This window comes from Mytilus trossulus, chromosome 14 (genome assembly GCF_036588685.1).
Source record: "Mytilus trossulus isolate FHL-02 chromosome 14, PNRI_Mtr1.1.1.hap1, whole genome shotgun sequence".
Lineage (NCBI taxonomy): Eukaryota > Metazoa > Mollusca > Bivalvia > Mytilida > Mytilidae > Mytilus > Mytilus trossulus.
The window spans coordinates 56398679-56420989 of NC_086386.1; the positions used below are offsets into that span (position 1 = coordinate 56398679).

The following is a 22311-nucleotide window of genomic DNA, read 5'->3' on the forward strand; positions in this document are numbered from 1 at the left end:
TATATGCAATCTTTAAGTAATAAAAGTTTAATAATATTTTCTGTGTTTATCGTTGTTACAAAATGAAAATAAGTTTAATGTTAAGTTAGGCAGAATAATCTTCCTGAATATGCAGAAATAGTTGCCACTGGACATATATCAGCAAACAATCAACCAGTGAGTTCTTTATAGAAACAGTGAGAAGAAACTTGTACCTTTGCTGTCATTGCTTGACCAGAGTCGGAATGACCAGAGTCGGAAGCAGCACTTATATGAAGTTGGTAAAAACAATTCTGTGTCAGAGATAAAATGTTAGATTCCTTCCGTTTTTGCCACTTAAACCAAAAACCCAATTTATTTCAAGTTATGTAAGGAATTCACCATATATCCTTGAAAATGTAAGTCAGTTAATATGATCTAATATTCTATCTGAAGTTCTGAGTTGATTTTTTTTGGAGAGCATGTCATAGTAACCCTAGCCTCAGAAACTAATGCTAATAAAATCTTCAGCAATAAAGAACTTACCAAAACATTTAATCAAGTACTAAAATTTAATTGAAAACCAAATTTTAGCAATTGAAATATGTTATTTTTTAACCATAGATTTACCAGAATTTTAATTAGCAATTTAGGTTTCAACATAATTTGTTAGAAGGTCAGAATATCATGAATAAGACAGAAGCACTAGGTAAAACAGAAAGTATATGAATGGTTTCTCGTGTTATGTGAAGTATTTGTAGTGCATTGCTATTTTACCACTCTATTAGCTCTGCTCAAGGTAAAGTAGAAATTCTTGCAGTTTATATATAGACTAGTAGTGATTCTTGTCTTATATCAAGCTCAGTCAATGACTTCTGAGGAAATTAATGCTATTATAGTGAGTTACGATTGTTTTGGTTTTTTTGCTTTCTTATTATATTTTAGTTTTTTTCGTTTGAGAGGAAATTACTTTGTCTGTTTTTCTCCGAAAAAAAGTTTTAAAGAATGACATTTACGTTTATATCTTTATTTTGAAATGCTTAAGTCTAAAATTGAGCCATTTAAGAAATTCATAATATTTATTGAAAGTACTGGAAAAAAAACATTTACAAGGCACAATTAGTATGTCTTTTAAATTATTTTGATTTTTTTTTCTTTGTAAAATTTTGCTGGCAAATTTTTTGATAAATATAAAAAAACGTCTTGTGTTTATATAAAAGCTATTGTAGGCTTCAAGGTTAATACTACAAGAAGGCATTGTATCGATTTGTGCATACTTTGAATATCACAGACTAAATTGATCTCTTAACGAAGAAGTTCTTTAAAACACTTATTTATATAAGACGTAAATTTCAACCTTCAGACAGTTTTAATCCTTCCATTATTAAACTTAATACTTTTTCATTAAGCTTAATTAAGCATTAACAAGGAAAAGTAAACAACAGAGCTATGATAATATCATATCATATTTATGAAATTGATCTCTGATTTTTAAAATACATGATAAAGATCACGTCATGGAATATGATCTTTGACCTTAAAGTAATTGGAAATCTGTAAAACTTTTGATAAACAATTATTGCTTCTGAACTCTTGTGCATGATATAATTTACAAAATGAAAAACAAGAAGAATTTTAAAAAAAACCTTTTGTTCTTTTTAAAAATAATTTGAAATATTTTGTGCATTTATTTCTTTTTGTGGGTGACTTGACCATTCTTTGTGGATAAACTTTCATGGTATTTGCCTTTGTTGTTATTTTAGGTTTCAGAAAATCTGCATTAGAGCCTAATTTAAAATTAATAAAAGAAAAATTTGAATTTGTGGTTCACATAATTCGGTTTTCTAGCAAAATCCATGATTTTTAATAGAATCCATAGTAAAGCAACTTTTTCTCTTTTCCAGATTATATTTTGTTGTATTAATTGACATTGTAAACCCTAATTCAAGTATTGGATTTACAAAATTGTCATGATGTCAATTTGATATTTCTTAATTATTAACACATGATTCTGACAGATTTGTGATTTGTTCATTTTGACATCAATAACAACAACAAGAAATAATCGTCAAAGCTAATGATATCTTGTACTATATCAATGTATATTTCACACACTCACTATATTGAATCGTTGATCATTGACGTAAATTTACATGTGATCTTATTTACTACAAACAATTCCATTAATTTCATAAAGTTGTTATTCCAACGAAAAAGACATTGTTTTAAATTAGAAAAAAAACTTAAACAGGGATCGAGGCAGGGGTCAAGGTTGTTTTTACAAAATAGCTTAATGAAGCTAGGTTAAATATGTTAAATTTATTTCATTCTTTAAAAGTCATTTGGAATAAATATTCGTATGCTATAATCTAAGTTGTTAATTTATTTGAAAATTGTGGGAACAAAAACAAATTAGCCAATACATATATCACATTTCCCACTATATAAATTCTCAAATCTTTTACCATTAAAAGGACAAATTGATTTTAAATTGTGAAACAGAAACATAAACAAAGCAATAAAACAATTTAACAGTTGAAACAAAGTAGTCAGATGTTCACTTGCATGGCTGATTAAAAGAAGAAAAAAAAACACATATATAGAACATCAATCTACAAATAGATTTTAATAGTTATGTCCAATACTGTAACATATAAATAGTTTAAAAGTACAAATATCTGCATATATCTAGGAAATGTCATTTTGCCACTGTAAAAATATACTAATGAACATCTGTGTGTTACATCAAAACCCATTCATGTAAGAGTTCATTCATATAGTGGCCAATTTTATTTGGAACTTATCAAAAACAATTTATATATAGGTTCTTGTACAATTTTTCTTTCTCAAAGTTTTTCATACATTTTTTTTAACATCAGATAAAATTGAGAAAGAAAATGGTGAACGTGTCAAAGCGACAACAACCTGACCAGAGAGCAGACAACAGCCGAAGGCCACCAATGGGTCTTCAATGTAGCGAGAATTCCCACACCCGTAGGTGTCCTTCAGCTGGCCCCTACAAATATGTATACTAGTATAGTGATAATGGACGTCATACTAAACTCCCAATTATACACAAGAAACTAAAATTAAAAATCATACAAGACTAACAAAGGCCAGAGGCTCCCTTATAATACCTCTAGACAATGTTTGATCAAAAACTTTGACAGACTTTAAGATGGAATAGAACCTTATCCTACTTTTCTTGAAACCTTGATGTCCTTTTTCTGTGACTAAGTTTTTGATGAAATCTTTGATAGTCAACAACCTACTTTTACCAAGCGAACTTTTATATTGATAAACCACGCATAATATCATTATCAGGTTTTGAAACCCATGCATAATATCAGGTTTTGAACCCCCACATAAAATTTTAGGTTTTCAGAAACCCATGCATAATATCAGGTTTAAATGAACACCCACATAAACTTTCAGGTTTTGAAACCTATGCATAATGTCAGGTTTTGAAACCTACGCATAATTTCAGGTTTTGAAACCTATGCATAATGTCAGGTTTTTGAAACCTGTGCATAATAGATATAGGAAGATGTGGTGTGAGTGTAAATGAGCCACTCTCCATCCAAATAACAATATATAAAAGTAAACCATTATAGGTCAATGGGTCTGTTTTGAAGCCCATATATAAGGTCAGGTGGTTTAACCACGCATAATGTCAGGTTTTGAAACCTTTTGAAACCTTACTCTTCATATTGAAATCCTGAGAAATTACTGTTTCATCTAACCATATTGATTTCAAATAAAAAACAAACTTTAAGATTGATTCAAATTCAGATATTTTTTGCCATATAAACTTTTAAGCATAATTAAGGTGTTACAAGTACTAAATTTTAGTGCATTATAAGTATACTGTGAATTCCCTAATTTTTATGGGTACCAATTTCCAAGGCTCTGTGTTGAATACCCTTCTTTGACCTGTAATGGTTCACTTTCACAAATTGTAATTTGAATGGAGAGTCCGAGTTGTCTCATTGACACTCATACCACATCTTCTTATATCTATTTGTGGTTCACTTGTACCCACAGAAATTGTTATCACGTGCATAACGGATGAATCCACAATTAAGTACACATATAGGAAAATTGAAAATTGAAATAGTGAATGTGTCAAAAAGAAATATGCTTTAATATTGGATAAGAAAATTGGTCAACTCGTTACTGAAATATTATTTATGAAATAATTATGCTTAATCTGATACTTTATTGGAAATATTAATGTAATAGATAGAAATTATTGATGACCGGTTGTTGAACTGGTATTGTTTACTGCAGGCTATTATTGCTCTGTGAAAATGACTTAGGATCAGCTATATCATAGTGATGATAGACGTCACAAACTTTATAATATCATAATAAGAGATTATGAAATGGAACAAACCTATAACGTTTAACTATAATAATGTAATATTTTGTCTGTGTTTTAATATGACTTATCAACTAATAGTCTGATATTTAGTGAAACAATATAAGATCGGCAAATTATAAGTTTTTTGCTTCCCTCAACATGATCTGGACTCAATGACATTTCTTCTTTGACATTGTGGAAACTCTGAAATTTTAGAGTTTTTTCTCTCTCATTGTTGAAGTACTTTCTGTACTTACCACAGGCACTTGTTTCTGTCAATATGGGTTTTTCTATCCATACACGTACACAAAAATGTACGGGTATGGATAGAAAACCCCATATTGACAGAAACAAGTGCCTGTGGTACTCACCCTAGTAAATATGTTGGTCACTAAATTTGTTAGATTTGTATAGTTTTTATTTTTTCCTTTTCCTCATCATTGTTAGAGCAATGATTCATTGAAGTTATGGAACCTTTGTTTCACTGACCTTAGACTATATATAGTAAACTTAAAGAAATTGTTTTACTGCATTTGTCCCCCTGCTTGAGGAAGGAATGTAATATTGAGAGGACCTTGATGGTGGTTTACCTAATATTAGAACAATATGCCAACAAATAAAAACAAATTGCAAAAGATAGAGAAAATAAACATTATGGAGTGCTTGCCTGAATATTCAATATCAAGAATAGAGGAAAATTGTCACAATATATAAAGTTAAAACAGTAGATGATCTATTCAGATTACTTGCCATCGAGGCCCCTCCTCCAACAGAAGACAATTGTTACCCATATCATCTATTTAAAATTGCTTTATCCAAGTTAAAAAAATAAAATAAAAAAGACACCCTGAATTTCGAGGATAATTCAAACAGAAAGTCGCTAATCAAATGGCAAAATCAAAAGCTCAAACACATGAAACGAATGTATAACAACTGTCATATTCCTGACTTGGTACAGATATTTTCTTATGTAGGAAATGATATTTTAAACCTGGTTTTATAGCTAGCTAAACCTATCACTAAGACAGTTGCATCAAATTCCATTATATTGACAACTATTTGTGAATAAAAATTTATCAATTGATCTTTTTTTTTTCAGGCCAGTATCACAGAGAAAATGATAACATGGATTATTTTTATCAGCTTGAAATCTGGAAGGGAAACATCACTGGAGCGCTTAGGATAGCAAGGGAAAGAGAAGAACTTTCAGACTGGCTTGTTGCTATGGCACCAATGGGTAGGGTATTATTTAAAAGATATAAGTTTGTTACATTCTGAATCTGAAGGATAGCGTGTAATTTGCCATTTCAGAATCTAATGAATTATGGACATTAATTTTATAAGAATTCTTCAAAATGGTGTGATTAAATATTGGCTAATAACGCGATATACATTCTAGAAAGAAAAAAGGAGAGAAAGAGAACAGAAGGACATTCAAATGCATAAGTCAAAAACTAACTGACAATGCCAATGGCTTAAAAAGAAAAAGACAAAGAGATAAACATAGAAAACTAAAGACTGCTTGAGTTACACGAACCCCTCTAACAAAAGTTGTTGATGTCAGGTGCCCCGGGAAGTGGAAGCAGATCCTGGTCCACATATGGCACCTGTGAAGTTGCTTATGTTAGAACAAACCTGATAATATTTTTATTCAGTAGATCACATTCAGGAAAAGCAGACAAAATAAGGAACATATCAATGGTCCTTCAACTGATGATGATGTAATGTTATTTTCTATTTGGACAATTGAATTACTCATTCTAGATTCTGAAATGGCAATTTTACTGTTGGTACACCAAAATTGAAAATAATGGAAATAAGCTAACACCATTGGTTGAATTCCCATTGTTATAAGAAGATTACTAACTGCAATCCCAACATCATGATGAGTCAAACTGAGTTTAAAATGTTGTTTTATAACCAATCACAACATAATGTTTAGAACAATGTAAACCAATCACAATTAATTATTGGAAATTCTCAAAATGCTGCATATATATAATGCTTTCAAAATTTACAAATTAGAATGCCAGTATAATTTTTCAAAAGTCGTTTATTTATAAAACATTGCAATCAAAAATGGACTGAAAGAAACATAATATCACATATTGGTGAAGACAATTTTTGGAAGACAGTCAAATGTTAATCTTTAGAATTCTGTCAGACCTTTCCACATTGAAATTCTGGATTGGGTTTGTTGAGTTTGTGTTTTATATAAACTAACTTTAAAGCAATATGGTTAAAGCTCGTAAAAAATAAAAAAGCGCCCTTGAGTTTTCTTTAGTAGGTGTTCATCTGTCTTAATTTATCAGAAAAAAAACTCTTTATTGTCAAGTAGCTGGCAAACAATTGGTGAATGATTTTATTTTGGAGGAAAAGAGGTATTTGATGAATGTTTAAAGTCGAAACTTATTACTAAAGAGATCAATCAAAATACCAAACAAGTTAAAAGTTCATGGTCGTACTAGGCTCTTTGTTGTTGATATGCCAGGTTGTAGGTCAGCCTGTTTCTAATCAGAAGTTTGTTTCATAACAAAATTGACATATTTTTGGTTGGTAACATTTCCTTTTGGGTTTAACCTGTATATTTTATTGATAGGTGTCATATGTTGTGATATGAACTGGGTTGTATATTTTATTGTTTTATAGATTCAGTGGTATAGGTGTAAAATGTCAATAATCAAGTACACATGTAATATATATGTTAGTGCAGAAAGGTACCTACTGTTTATTGTAACAGACAAAACTATCACATGAATGTATTTTTCACCTGTCCATGGTGAGAAGGGGAACAGAAAGAAAAACTTTTAGAAATTTGCCTTTGACAGGCCCATAGCCAGGAATTACCAAGGTGTTTTTTCAATACAGTCATACTAACTTTAATAGAACATTAACAGTGCTTATTTGTTTTCTTGCAAATGACAGTGTTAATGGTTCCCGTCTAAATCGACTAAGGATTGTTAGTTTTCTCGTGAAATGCTAAAAGTGGTGTTCAACTCAATGATATCAATCATGGTTTTACTAATGAATGGAGTTATATTTTATACTCCTGCAGCAAGAAAAGGGGGCATTAAATGTTACCCTTCTTCCATCCCATTTTTGTTTGAAAAGCAAGTTTGAGGGTTAGCATACATGTCCTCTGGCTGAAACACAATCATTTTGTATTTGCAGTCAGCATAATACTTTTACACATAAAACAGCAATTATAGAGGACACAAGAGTATTGTGAAATGCATATCCATTTTTTATTATTTTGAAGAATTATGTACTATTATTGTCGAATTGAAATTAAAATCTTTTATAAAAATGTCATTGTTTTGAATTTCACCAGGAATCATTCTTTTCAAAACTTTACTGAGTGTAAAATAACTTCTTATTTTAGCTTCACTTGAATCCTGGGTTTTTCTATTTTTAGCTTCCTTTGAATCATGGGTAACTGTCTGTACAGACTATGCTATACAGTTAGAATTGGAGGGACAATACCACAAGGCTGTGTCCTACCTTTTGGCAGCACATAAAGTCTATGATGCGATAGACCTCTTCAAGAAACATAGACTCTTCAAGTTTGTATAAAAGGCTTATTGTTCAACGTTGTAAAGATAAACATGTTGTAGCAATATTTTCACCAAATACAGAAAATTTTATGCCTCCTGCTCTAGCCATGGGGCATTTTCCCGTGTCAGTCTGTATGTCCATCCATACATTCCAAAGCCAGTTTCATACCTGCCAATTTTTCAAAATGCCCATGGGGGTTTGCTTGCAAGATGGCTGTCATAGTCCTAAATAACCTTCAAGGGGGCCTTCAAATACATTTTAATGTTGTTTTTTGGCTTCTTCATGCTGTTATAAACCTAGAGTCATTGTAAAATTAACTGTAATGTTTAAAATTGTAGACAAACTTGATCGTTCAAAATTTCAATTTGGGAGCCTCAATGGAGGAAATCCCCTGCAAAAAGTGATAGTTGGCAGGTATGCAGTTCCTGTTCTGTAACTTGCGTTTGACTCAACCAAATGATTTAAAACTTATACTAAATGCTTACTTTTTTACAACTAAACTCAGTTTTAAGAGTTATGCCCCTTTACAAATGAAAAGATTTCTGAATTTTTGTTTCTATTCTCTAACTTTAGTTTTTTTTTTACCCCACATGAAAGTTAAAATAATGTGTTGAACATGAGTAATACAAAGTCATGTTTTCCTGCACCAGAAAAATTATTTATTGCCTACATCATTTTATTCAATCTTTCAATAAAAAAGAAACCTAATAAATGTAAGATATGGCAGAAAACTGATTGTATCTTTCTTAATTACAGTCACAAATGTAAAAACACGTAATAAAAAAGATAAATAATTTATTTTTATGGTAAATAAAAGAATTCATTACAGATTTAAGAGAATACTTGGGATTTTGATCAATAAAGCATTCATTGAAAATATTGCAGTTACGATAAAATATCTTCATAAATCAATCAACTATGCCAGTAGTTTATTCTAATAAATTTAAATTTGATTAAAATTGTTTGTTTGTCTCTATGACATGTTCATGATGTTAATTTTTTTAGAAGTAAATTATTACGTTCTATAGATATTTTTAATTTTGTTGTTGCCGTTTAATCTTTCAAAAATTATTATTTTTAAAATAAAGCTTCACCAAATGGGAGATAACTCTTACATATTTTTTTTTCTGAATTGATTTAATAGTTACAGAAAATAACAATTATAGCTTTAAAAAATGAACATTTAGAGTTACAGAAAAATAACATTTATAGTCACAGAAAATAACATTTACAGTTTTACAGAAAATATCAATTATAGATTCAGAAAATAACTTTTATAGTTATTTTAAGGTTGTATTTTTCTAATAACATCTTTATGTACTATACGTTTTCTTGTGAGAGCCATATAAAAATACAAAGGTGAGGACCTTTTTGTTAAAAAGATGTAAATAGAACATTTTTATTTTATAACTTTTGACAAAATCACTATGTGCACTTTTAACAATCAGTTAATGTTTCTGTGTATTCTGATTAAGCTTTTGAAAAATTAAAATTTTTAGGTTGAACCTCTATATTTTATTGAGAGGTGTTATATTTTGTATCAAGAAATGTAGTGTATATATTTTATTGTTTATTAGAATAATATGTCAAAAATAAGGTGTGGAAATCATGTTAGTTCAAAAAGGTCATTTTTTCAAAATCATGTAGATGTATGTCTTTCTAATTTTTAATTTTTATATAAAAAAAAAGATAAGAATCACCTGAATGAAGAAAAAAAAAGAACAGAAAGCGATACAATTCATAAAACATAGGATCTTTATTTATATAGGAAACAAATCGTGACTTTTAGGATTTATTCCAAGTTTTTTTGCTGTAGTAAATTAAACCGTTTGAAACACCAGCAGTGCATTTATCATGTGCCTTGATGCATCAATTACTGAAAACTGAATAAAATTAACATTTGTTTTGTTCCTTGGTGTGAAAAAGGTTTATGCTTATTTCTATTGATAAAAAAACAAATATCCATCATAAGGTGTAAAAAGTAATTGTTATTTGTTTTTAAGAGGCTGATTGATCATATGGTCATGTCACAAAATCTAGGTATTTCTATGGCATTATTGAATTTAGGGGAGTGGGTTGTTGACGGCTTAATTTCCAGAAGATCCCCACCCATACAAATATCAATCGAAATCAAATGCATTGTGTGAAATTTTGAAAATGTTTGAAAATACCCCTACCATTCCTAATTAATTAACATGCCTTCCAAACACCCCTACAACTAATGTTGGAACAGCCCAATTGAGATGTATCATTTGTTATGAGTTTTATGCTTGCACTATATAATTACACCCACGTTTATTTTTCAAAAGCTAATATATATGTTGTAAGCATTAACATATTGATGTCAACTTTTTAAATATTCAATAGGAAGGGGGATGAAGAAGTCACACTGTTCCGAACGAAAAATTTTTGGTTCCAAGATTTTCTTTCAAAGAAATAAATGTATTTATCAGAATTAACACACTTTTAATTTTACCCCAGCATATGTCCTATGAAATTCTTTCTAAAATAATTACTATTGCTACGTATACCCATCAATTTTTGTTGAAAATGATTTTTACAGTACTTGTATGGGTTCTATAAAATTAAATTTCTACATTATTTATTACAGAGAAGCTATAGCTTTGGCAAAAGTCAGATTATCTCCCTTTGACCCTGTGTTAGAAGATTTGTACACACTATGGGCACACCAGCTGACTAAAGATGGCAACTACGAACAAGCAGCTAAATGGTATGATTAATGTTCAGTCAAACAAGGACAGTCTGAATTTTAGATAACCACCTTTGTAACAGATTTTATAAAGTCGAAAATTGTTGTGAATGTTTCTTTTGGCTAATTTTGCTATAAAAGATAAAATCTTGAAAATATTCTATCATCATCATGTAAATTTTGGAATCTTTTAGGAAGATAAAAATTAGTCAACAAAAATATGTGAAAAGATAAAACTTTATACACATATTTGGTCTTGAAAATCCTTTTTGACTTTAAACAATTTTGTGAAGACATACAAGGACCACTGTTGTAGCTGTGAAATTAGATTTCATCCATTTATTATACCCTTGCTGTGAAGGATGGAGGTCATAGGTTTACTTATGTCATCAGTCGAAACCTATGTTATGAAGTTTAATACTGCTGCTCAATTCAATATTGTATTTGTTTCCTTTCAGTCACTTGGCTATGAGACAGGTTCAGGATGCTGCTAACCTTCTGGCTCGTAGATATAACCAGCCTAGTCTCCGTACCGCCTCCCATGTCTGTATGATAGCTAAGGACAAACAGCAGGGGTTGGTATACGCCCAGAAAGTAGTCCAGCAGTACCTTATACAGAACCAATGGAAAGAAGCATACAGCTTCCTTAAGGAAGACAAACATCTTCAGGTATTTTTTTTACTGATTACTGTGGATTTATTTTTTTATTTTTTGGAAACTAATATTCATTGTTTTCAGATGTACAGGTGGTATAAAATAATATTTTGAATGGAAAAGAGAAATGTGTGAAAAAGTCAACAACCGGATCAAAGTGCTTTGTAATTATGGATGCTTGCTCTTAAAATAACAAAATTTATTTCGCTTGTGCTTGGTTATGAGGGAAAATGTTTGAATAATAAATAAAGAATATTTATGCTTGAGCAATAACACATAAGCACCAGTCTTAGTATAAAAATTGTTTGCAATTTGTGGCAAAAAATATCAAAACGAAAATCAATAGCATAATTAAGAGAGACTGAAAAAATCATGGCAAAAAAAAAAAGCAACAATATAGTCTACCAAAAAATAAATTAAAAGACTGAAAAAAAATGAACCACAAAAACTGGTACTCTGCAGTAAAACCTAAGCAAACAGATGAAAACAATACATTTAATAATTTCATGCGTTCCAAGCTCTTTTCTTGATTTTACCTCCATTAGGAAGGCTCAAGCCAAAATTGAAAGCTGAGAATGTCTCAAAACCAATACAGTCGAAATTGCTACATGTGTATATGACCAAAAAAACAACTTAAAAGGGTCCTTCCCCGTCAAGAGTGACAGTCTTGTATATTTTAGCTGCTTTCTGTAAAAAAAAAGTTAATGAGTTAAATTCTTACCTCTAAATAAATAATGTTACCTACAGCAAAACATATACATACTGTAAATTCAGAAATTATTGCATGCATTTATAATTGTGATTTTTATCTTCCAGATATTTAGAAAATCCTGTTTAATTCATGTTAAAAATTAAAAATGTGAGTTTGAATTATTGCATTACTGTTGCATTTTTTGCAATAATTTCTGATATTACAGTAATCATTTTACTTTTTTCTCTCCATTTCAGTTGTTATCTGCAGTTACAGCTATGCATGAGTTATTAGCAGTAGAGGTCACAAAATGTGGTGATGATTTGCTCACCATAGAAAAGGACAACCTGACTGATTGGTCAGAGAAGCTTCAAGTTACTCCTATTTTACCAGGTTTGTCTAAGTGTAGAATTACTTGTAATAATATCAATCAGAGTTAACGTTCCACAAGACTTTCACAGACATGTGACATGAAGTTTTGCATCAGCTATTTTAATTTTTTAATCTGATGTTTCTGGTATCTATACCAAAATATGGATTCAGCTATTTCTTCTTTGAACAGTTTGTTTAAAATATATGACCAATTGAAAAAAGCTTGTTAGATTATTACCTAACTTGCATCATTTGTTTTACATGACATAAGTTTCTGCATCTGCTATTTTGAATTTGATCTGTGGGATGATTGGGGTTTTCCCAAACCAAAACTTGGATGTATGTTTTATGTTATTCAAGACAGCAGGTAATGAGCATCTTTTTTAAAAATGAAATAATGGTAACATAGGGAGAAATTTTGGATATTTTTCATGAAATAAAAAGTGTTAACTCCCTGTTTGCAGACTGATCCAAGGACAAAGATTTCCAAATATATTATTTAACCCTTTGACGGCCCTGCTCCCACTGATATCTAAAGTTCATAATATGAAATCATTTACAATATACATATGTATTACAAACACAAACAACTCTAAAATAATACAAATTGCTTTCTTCTTCAGATTTCATTTTAGACCCCGATGAGAATGATCCAATCTCACCATGGCAACCAAACATCGTTGAAGGTCATACCTTTCCCCACCATGTTTTGAGAATCTGGTATGGTAACCTAGGCATCACTATGGATACCAATAGTCTTGAGGAAATGTACAAGTCTTTGAGTGTGTTGCATGCTGGAAGACAAGCTCAAACAGAACTACCACAAGTAAGCCTTAAGTGTAAGACTAGGATTAACATTGTAAATACAGTGTAACATGCCTAATCCAACACCTGAGTATTCCATGATCCCAAATATACCTATCCTTGCAGACAAAACCTGAATATTCCAACACCCTGCTTAATCCAACATTTTTTCTGGTCCCCCAGTGTGTCTGAGTCACACTGTGGTAAGGTTTAGGTTCGATTCGTTTTGAGAAAGGAGCTTTGCTTGCTTTTTAAAAAACTAAATTCCTCATTGCCATTCATTTCTTTAAAACGCATAATTGAGGTGCCCTGAAGATTTGCGTGGAAAAAAAACTGTTTCTTTTTACAGAAATATCATAATCTTTTCTAAACTAAGGCAAAAGAGGTTAACATTTTCTTTTAAAAAGCCCTCAAAATTAACCATGCCTTTCTTAGAAAACTCTTAAGGAATTTAAGTAGACAAATGTATAAAGGAAAGATAACCCAAGAATATATATGATTTGCTTCTGCATTTCAATTCTAAATAAGGCCATGTTTGTCATGACATTCTAACATGAAAGTCTTTCCGTGCAACTTAGATTTTCTCTGGGGTTTTTGATACCTCAAACTATAAAAAAAAAATGTTTTCTTCCTTTGGACGACAAACTTCTCTTGGACACATTAATATTGAACTCTAACATTTTTAGGCAGAGCAGCATTTTTACAACAACTTAAGACTGATATGTTAAATTATTTCGAAAAAATATTAAAATTTTCATACAATTTATTTAGAGACAGCGAAATAAAGTAAAATTTTAATATTAAATTTTATAACAATGTTGTTATCAACCTTACCCAAATCGAAAAAAATAATCTCATATTCTTGTCTCTTGTTCAACTGCTTGCAAAAGTTTCTGCACTTACAGTATTGGAAATAATCGATTGAAATGTTTTGTTCTGGAACCAAAAGAACTTGTGGAATTATCTGATACTTTATGAGTTATCTCCCTTTGAAAGAAAAAGTTTGTCCACAGAATTAAACACTGTTGCAGGAATTAAACAAGATTGTATCATTTAATGATCATTGCCCAGATTATCTATCCACAAATACTAGATTAAATCAACAAGTTTACCTCCTATATCGGAAAAATTGGAAAATTACCTCGATAATGATTGTGGAATGCAATAAAAACGTGACAGATTTTATTTTTAATAGCTAATTTCCAATAATTTATGTCTGTGGTTTACCACCAGAATACCACACATCATTACAAATATTGCCATACCCGTAACCAGGGGTGGTTTTGGGGGGTTTGTCCGAACCCCCCTTGAAAACAAATAATGACTGTTAATAAAAAGTCAACGTTCTGTTCGAATAGTGACTGTTAAAGTCGAGTTTTTGAGGCCAACGAACCCCCCTTTGGAAATTCCTGGCTACGGGCCTGATTGCAGTCATTGTCTTTCAGCCTATTTTGTCATTTGTTATTTTTTATATGCATCAGTGCAAAAGTTAAAAAAAAAAGAAGATATTGTATGATTGACGATAAGACATCTATCCACAAATCAAATGATGTGGATGTATGTAACTAAATGATAGATCACTATATGGCCTTCAACAATGAGAAGAAAAACCTGTATATTCAACTTTAAAAGACCTAAACATGACAAAATGTGATACAATGCAAACTAGTTAACTGTAAAGGACCCGCCTGATATATGACAAATTAAAAAAGTGTTATGCATGACAAGAAAAATGAATTTAATGTTTTGTTTGCTGTGAAAAGATTTCAATTGAGAGCTGTACCATGAAAAGCATTAATTGATTTTTTTTCTGATCAAACAGTTACACTTTTAATTATAAAAAATCGAGAATAAAAATTTAGTTTGATTTTAAATTCCAACTGATACTTCAATAAATAAAATATAAGAAAAACCGTTTTAATTTGAAACTGATAAGATATTGAATAACTGAGACAAATAGATAAAAAAATAAATTCTAGGAATCACAGTATGATCTCCAAGCTTGACAAATACTGTAAATTCAGAAATAAAAACATGTTCTGTGAATCCAATAATTTTTTGGGTGCATTTATTATTGTGATTTAGTAAATGGACAATAATTTGAGATTTTAAATTATTGCGATTGCAGTAAATCTACATTCCCATCTATGTATGACAGACAGATGCTGTGAAATCAGAAATTATTGTGATGGGTTATACATGTTATAATTGCGACAATTTTAAACTCACATTTTGAAATGTTTAATGTATTTTTTAAAACAGGATTTCTCTCAATATCACAATTTTAATCTAAAATTACAAAATTGATTAATAAATGCACACAATAATCTCTGAATTTACAATATACAAACAAGAGTTCTTATTATTGCAATTCTCACCCTTTGGAAAAAAAATTGTATTAAAAAAAACCTCAATACATGCAATAATTTCTGAATTTTCATTACCTGTTAATATTATCTATTGTAGTTACTGGTACAAATCAGTATAGACCTAGTGCTATGTCTGCTGTCGTTGTTGATGTCTGAGACTCCCATGGCAATCTCACATCTGCTGAAAGCTGTCAGTAGTCTACATGAAGCTAATCACTTACAAGTAATGGAAATATTGCTCAAACTGTTCCTTCCACAAGGTGAGTAATGGAGATAATTTGATAAACACAAACTGGATTTTGATATTTTCACAAACCTCTCAATGTGAGAAATTAACTTATTTACATTTTTGGTATTGAACTTGCTTTGTCTCTGAATGGCCTGAGATCTGCTCCGAATATCTGTCTGACTCAAGCAACAAACCTTTTAATTTTGACATCAAATTTTTTAGATTGTGATGTCAAATTTTATGGGAACTAGTTCGATTTTACATTATGGTTGACGAATTTACATACAAGTGTAAATATATCTATTGATGTTAAACAGGGGAAGTAATCATAAGAGAAAGTATAATTGAGAACCAGTTAAGCTCCATTAAATAATATTTTATTAATCTTTTTGTATATTGTAGGGCCAAAATATATGCTGAAGTTACAACAAGAGATTACTGCCATGAGAGTAGTTATTAGTATGGAAAATAATATTGACTTTGATACTTCAAAAATGCACACGATAAAACGTTACATGTCCGAACTTAAGGACGAAGACTCTGTTTCAAATGGAGGCTTACGATGCAGGGAGTTAGACTGCCTTAGAGCTTATTATTTTGTGGCCATTTTGAATTATTTGCGAAAGAACTTAGGCAAAAAAGAAGATGAACAAAATGAAAGTGAAAGCTCAAATTTAGAAATCAAAAGTGAAAATAAGAGTGATGTGCAGGAGGTTGTTAAAATTGATTCAGTTGAAAATATACAAGGTACTGGAGAACGTGAAAATAACAATTCAAAAGCTGAAGAAATCTCCAATACCAAAAGTGATAAAGAAAATTTAGAAGCAAGCATTCAGTTGAGAAGTAAAATTTTGCCTTCCACATCTGATAGTAGTGTTAGTGCTTTGGCCTCTAGTTTTGACACCAGCATTAGCCTATCTGGTCAACTTGAGAACATTAAACCATCTGATATTGAGGAAAATTTGGCAGAAAAAGTTAAATTTTACGTTAAATGTGATGATGACATGAATCCAGTTGCTGAATCAGCTGATCAAAGTTTAGTGAGCGGAAAAGGGGCAAGGCCAAAAACTTTTAGATTCTTGTCCTTTGAAACCCCTGAGTATCGTCTCAGTGTCTCCAAGCTTTCACATGTGGCTCGCGGTTTACTTTGGGATATACAGGGCAAACGTTATGCACTGACTGAAACATTAGGTTATATATACAAGGGAATTTCTCAACTTCTGCTGGACTTGAAACCGAGTTCAATTTCACCTTCACCTTCTCAAGCGGAAGTTAATTCTCAAACCATGTCGGAAAATCTTCCTATGGACCATCAGGCAATACCAATGTCATATCCTGAAGTAGGTGGAGAGTCTGTTTCTGCAAGATCGTCTGTTGGTTCATTAATCGATTTTCAAGGGTCAGCTATGGGTAAAAAACGTCATTCCAGTGAGCCTGTCATTCAAAAACTTCAACCCCACGAGACACTAGATTCTTGCCATCGTTCAGCATCAACAGGGAGTCAACCAAGTCTGGAAGCCATGTCTCTTCAATACTCCAGCATTGATAAAGATCTGATGGATGATCCTGATTTATACATGTCTTCTGATTGGTTGATCAAGTCCAGGAAGGTCTTATGGGAGGATGAGCCTCATCATCCATTAGCAATTGTGCATTCTGGGAAAGAAAATTTAACCAGCATTATTAATCCTAATAAATACATTAATGTGCCTGATGAATGGTACAACATGCCTGCTGATCAAAAATACACAATGAAATATGTAACTATGGCAATACTAAAAGAGGAACAGGAGTACATGATGCAGGAGTTGAAGAACGGTCCTGATGCTATACAGGTAATAAGTTAATCTCTTCAAGAGTTATGTAATCTTTACAGCTGTAGCTTTTCTAAAAAGCTGTTCAAACACCACAATAAAACTGCCACTTACAAAATAATTAACTTACAAGTAGTTATTTATAATTTGCATATAAGAATCCATAACTTGATGACATGAGTTAATTTACTACCCAGAGTGTTTTCGTAGCCATTTCCTAACCATAGGTTTAATATCTGGTTAGGTCAAACTAGCACTGAACATTCAGAAGTGAAAGCAAAAAAACCCGAACATTCAGAAGTAAAAGCAAAAAAAAAAATGACATGTATTCCTGCTTTATGTTACCTTGTGAGCAAAGAAACTAAAAAGATGACTCAGTTTGTCAGTCTTGAACAAAAACATGTTATTTTTTGCTTGAAAAAAATCCGGTTGTATGAAATTTTTACTAATTTCGCAGTTGATGAGATTAATACTTATATATTTTATTATAAACTTTCACTGTTATTTATGTTGTTTTTTTTTTATCAGACACCATTTCCTAACCCAATGGATTCTGTAAAACTGTTACTAGTGATGTGTGGAAAGAGTAATTCCCTGACAGAAAACGAGAGACATATGTTTGCCGAGAAAATAGTCACATGGGCCATGAAATATGCTGTGTCATCACAACAGAAAGACTCTATAATAGATCATATGCATCAAGCTTTGACTCATTTGTAAAATATTGTATCATAAATTCATCAATCGTGTATAAAAGCTTATATTTACTGTGACTATGGCAATAGCTATAGGGATTTAGAACCTAAATTTTGAATTTTAGATGTTGTATTTATCTTAATACTGTAAATTCAGAAATTATTGCTAAATTTTTATTATTATGAAAAATGTGACAGATTATTATCACAATAGTTTGAAATTGAATTCTGTATATGAATTAAAATATATTTTTTTTTCAATATCGCAAAAAATTCAATTGCAATTTAGTAGCAAAAGAGACAAAATCCCAATAATAAATGCACACAATAATTTCTAAATTTGCAGTAGCCTATTTACACTTTGGCCTACTGCAATAATGGTCTTTTAGTCATGAAGACCAAAAAATGTCAAAAATATGTGAAATTGATGCTTTTTTTTTACAATTCTTGAAAACACATGACAAATATTTGACAATTTACTAAATTGACTAAAAATAGTTAATATTTTTTGAAAATATATGCAAATTTATTTATTTTGCTGAGTTAGTGTTTTATTAGTGAGAATCACACAAAAAATGTGCACTTATCAGGCATTTCATTTAAAGACAGCATCTAGTACTTTTATTATCTTGTGTATTATGAGTGGGTGAAAAAAATCTTTCCTGTTTTCTATTGCTATGATTACACAGTACCCATTTTCACATATTGATAGCACACGAAATTATGTCAAAAAGACAATAAAATATAAAACTATTTGTATATTCCTTTGCATTGTATAAAACAATTTTGTAACATTTGAGTGTGTTATGAAAAAAAATATCAGGATAATTTCAGTCCTGTCTATTGCCATGGTCACACAGTATTTATCTGTCATTTTCACATGTTATTAGCCTTAGAATAATGTCAGAGAGACAATAAACTATATGTATATTTCTTAAAACTGTATTGTTCATTTAACACTGTAATTTTGTATCATCTATATTTCCATCATTTTTCAAGCGTAGGGAAGGCATTTAATCAATTGGAAACTTTTTCCACAAAAATGAAACATTTTTTTTTAATTTTGGTGTCTTAACACCACTTTTTAAGCACTGCATTCTGGGTATTCGGTGGCCCTCAGTTTTTATTAGTGGGGAAAGAAGCCATTGTGATGGGAGAAAACCACCAACCTTCGATAGGAAAACTTACAATCTTAGTCAATTAAGATTTGAGTCAAGTGCACCTGCACAAGCGGGGTTTTGAACTATCAACCTGAGAGTTGACTGGCTAGTGATAACAGTAGTAACTACTTAGACCACACGGCCACTGAGATCCCTTGAAACCTTCAGAATGCTTGGTATATATTTTGCAGGTCTGACTGACAATAAATACACGTCGGTTATCTTTATAAAAAGCTTAGGTGTCAACTTTTCAGCCGCCACTAGATTCAACTAGATATTAAAATGGAAAATTGTTATTTCCCTTTAAAGACAAATATTTTGGCAAGGAGTCAAAAGTTCTTCTTTTGAAAAAGAAAAAAAGGAATGCATATTTCTTTCTTTTTTCACTTTCATTTCCTTCAAATTAAATTTTGACTGAATAAGTTGTGTTACACCTTTCTGTCCCTACTTAGAATTCTTAAAGGGAAAAAACAATTCCAAGAGGGAGATGTTCCAACTTTTGAGGTTTGATTAGTTGACACATATGTAAAAAAAAAGCTGGATTTCTTCAAGTGCCGTTTTAGCTCACCTGGCCCACAGGGCCAAGTGAGCTTTTTTCATCACTTGGCATTTGTCTTCTGTCTTTGTAACTTTTTCAAAAATCTTCTCCTCTGAAACTACTGGGCCAAATTTAACCAAACTTGGCCACAATCATCATTGGGGTATCTAGTTTTAAAATTGTGTCTGGTGACCCGGCCAACCATCCAAGATGGCCACAATGGCTAAAGATAAGGTGAAATGCAGTTTTTAGCTTATAACTTAAAAACCAAAGCATTTAGAGCAAATTTGACAATTGTGTATCAGGTCAAGATCTATCTGCTCTTATATTTTCAGATGAATCAGACCTTCCGTTGTTAGGTTGCTGCCCCTGAATTGGTAATTTAAAGGAAATTTTGCTGTTTTTTGATATTTTCTTTAATACTATTATAGATAGAGATAAACTGTAAACAGAAGTAATGTACAGCAAAGTAAGACCTAAAAATAAGGCAACATGACCAAAATGGTCAATTGACCCCCTTAGGATTTATTGCCCTTTACAGTCAATTTTTAACAATTTTCATAAAATTTGTAAATTTTCACTAACATTTTCCACTGAAACTACTGGGCCAAGTTCATTATAGATATAAATAATTGTAAGCAGCAAGAATGTTTAGTGAAGTAAGACACATCACTTAAAAACAATTTTCTGATGAATCCATTTGTGTCCTTGTTTAATATTCACAAGGTGAGTCACACAGGCTCTTTAGAGCCTCTAGTTTGGAATGTCTAAACTGTTGATTTATTATTACCTGTACATTTAAGCAATTATCGAATCATATACATGTATTTTGTCTTTTTAGGCTGTGATTATGGAAGGTTGAGCTTATAAATGAAGCAAGCCCAATTATAAAAAATATAAAATCATATTTTTTTGTAGAAGGAAACATTTAATTTTGAATGTATTGCTCAAAATGATTAAACAAAAGTGATAAGATATAAGTGCCTTTTTTTATTTGACATCATTCTGCCTAATGAACAGTGATTTGAAATTAAGAATTATTTATTTTATTTTAGATTGTCAAAACAATACATTTTTGGGGAGTTTAGGTAGAATTTTTTTTATAAGTTAACGAAACAATTTCTTCAAAGTTTTTAAGCAGATATTTGAGAGAAAAGCAGTTATTAGTTTTGGGATATGCTATGCTATCTTTAAAAACTATCAAGCTTTTGAAACATCAACAGCAGGTAATGTCACATAAGGCAATTCCAACCTTCAGAAGGTAATATGAAGTTTTGTTCAAAGTCACATGGGATAGTTTTAACCAATCGAATGTTGATTTAGCGTATCCAAGTTGCTCACTTTGTATAACTATCATATTATTTTTTTCACGTTTTCTATATGACACTTTTTTCAGTGTTTATACAACTATGATGGGTTCTAAAATTCAATTTCCCTGTGAAAATGTAATTTTTAGGACACATCTTAAATTACTTATGCATAAATAGATCATCTGTAGGTACAGAATCACTAGGTTAAAACTCCCTTTGTATACCCAAGGTAGCTTGGGCAATTCTTTACAGGCTAAGTTTTTCTACCCAATTGCTCTTCATGTATAAATACTTGCCAGGAATTCCATATTCTAAATTTTTAATATTTCTGATCCATAATATGTTTGAGATACTTATAGGTTATCATTGATCATCTCAACAAGATTGATTTTCTCGTTCGAGCCTGGACGGGGAAAGTGAGAAAGGCAATCAAGTTAAGATGACCAGAGATAATCTGTTAATCGCTAAGTTTACCTATGAAGTGTTGTCAATTTCATGTCAATTTGGTTAGCAACGCCACGTGCCTGCTTAGTTTCTGGTGATAATTTTCCATCTCAAGCGAGTAGCATAATTAATATTAAAAATTATCACCAAAAAAATATCAAAGGAAAAATGCACAAAATATCGATAAAATAAATTGTATATTTTTTTGCCTCAATTAAAGTTCAACAAACTTCTATTATAGTACAAATGTATTGTGCTCCATCATGTTGAAGACTCCTAGTATAAAAGTGCTATGTTATTCACATTTGTAAATATACCATAACAAAAAAGTGTCTTCACTCTAAAAATGCCATCGTCAAAACACAAGGGGATAGACATGACATTGTCAAAACACATGGGAATAACCTAACATTGTCATGACACTGTTTCTCATGGCAATGTCATAACACATGGAAACAAACATGGGGATATGCATGTTATATTGTTGTTACTGCTTCATTGTTGTGTTAATTATGACTGAAATAAAATTATTGAATTTGTAAACGTTTGTATTCTTTACTATGAGGAGTGGCTTCTGAAAGAGAATGCTTACTAGTTTTGGCTAAAAGCCATTAAATTGAACCTATGCTGGATGACTATCAATCC

The 22311-nt window shown here is 31.0% G+C and overlaps 1 protein-coding gene across 1 annotated transcript in view; it reads left to right on the forward strand.

The window, feature by feature from the left end:
* The window catches only part of LOC134695646 (gem-associated protein 5-like), a 153259-nt gene extending 131056 nt beyond the window's left edge, over positions 1-22203 (forward strand). The window contains exons 19-27 of the mRNA XM_063556963.1: positions 5421-5558; positions 7737-7884; positions 10488-10607; positions 11045-11255; positions 12189-12324; positions 12927-13129; positions 15574-15736; positions 16108-17540; positions 18048-22203. Of these exons, the coding sequence (XP_063413033.1) occupies positions 5421-5558; positions 7737-7884; positions 10488-10607; positions 11045-11255; positions 12189-12324; positions 12927-13129; positions 15574-15736; positions 16108-17540; positions 18048-18239 (2744 nt within the window). The 3' untranslated portion in view covers positions 18240-22203. The remainder of the gene's footprint in view (positions 1-5420; positions 5559-7736; positions 7885-10487; positions 10608-11044; positions 11256-12188; positions 12325-12926; positions 13130-15573; positions 15737-16107; positions 17541-18047) is intronic.
* Positions 22204-22311: the final 108 nt, after the last annotated feature.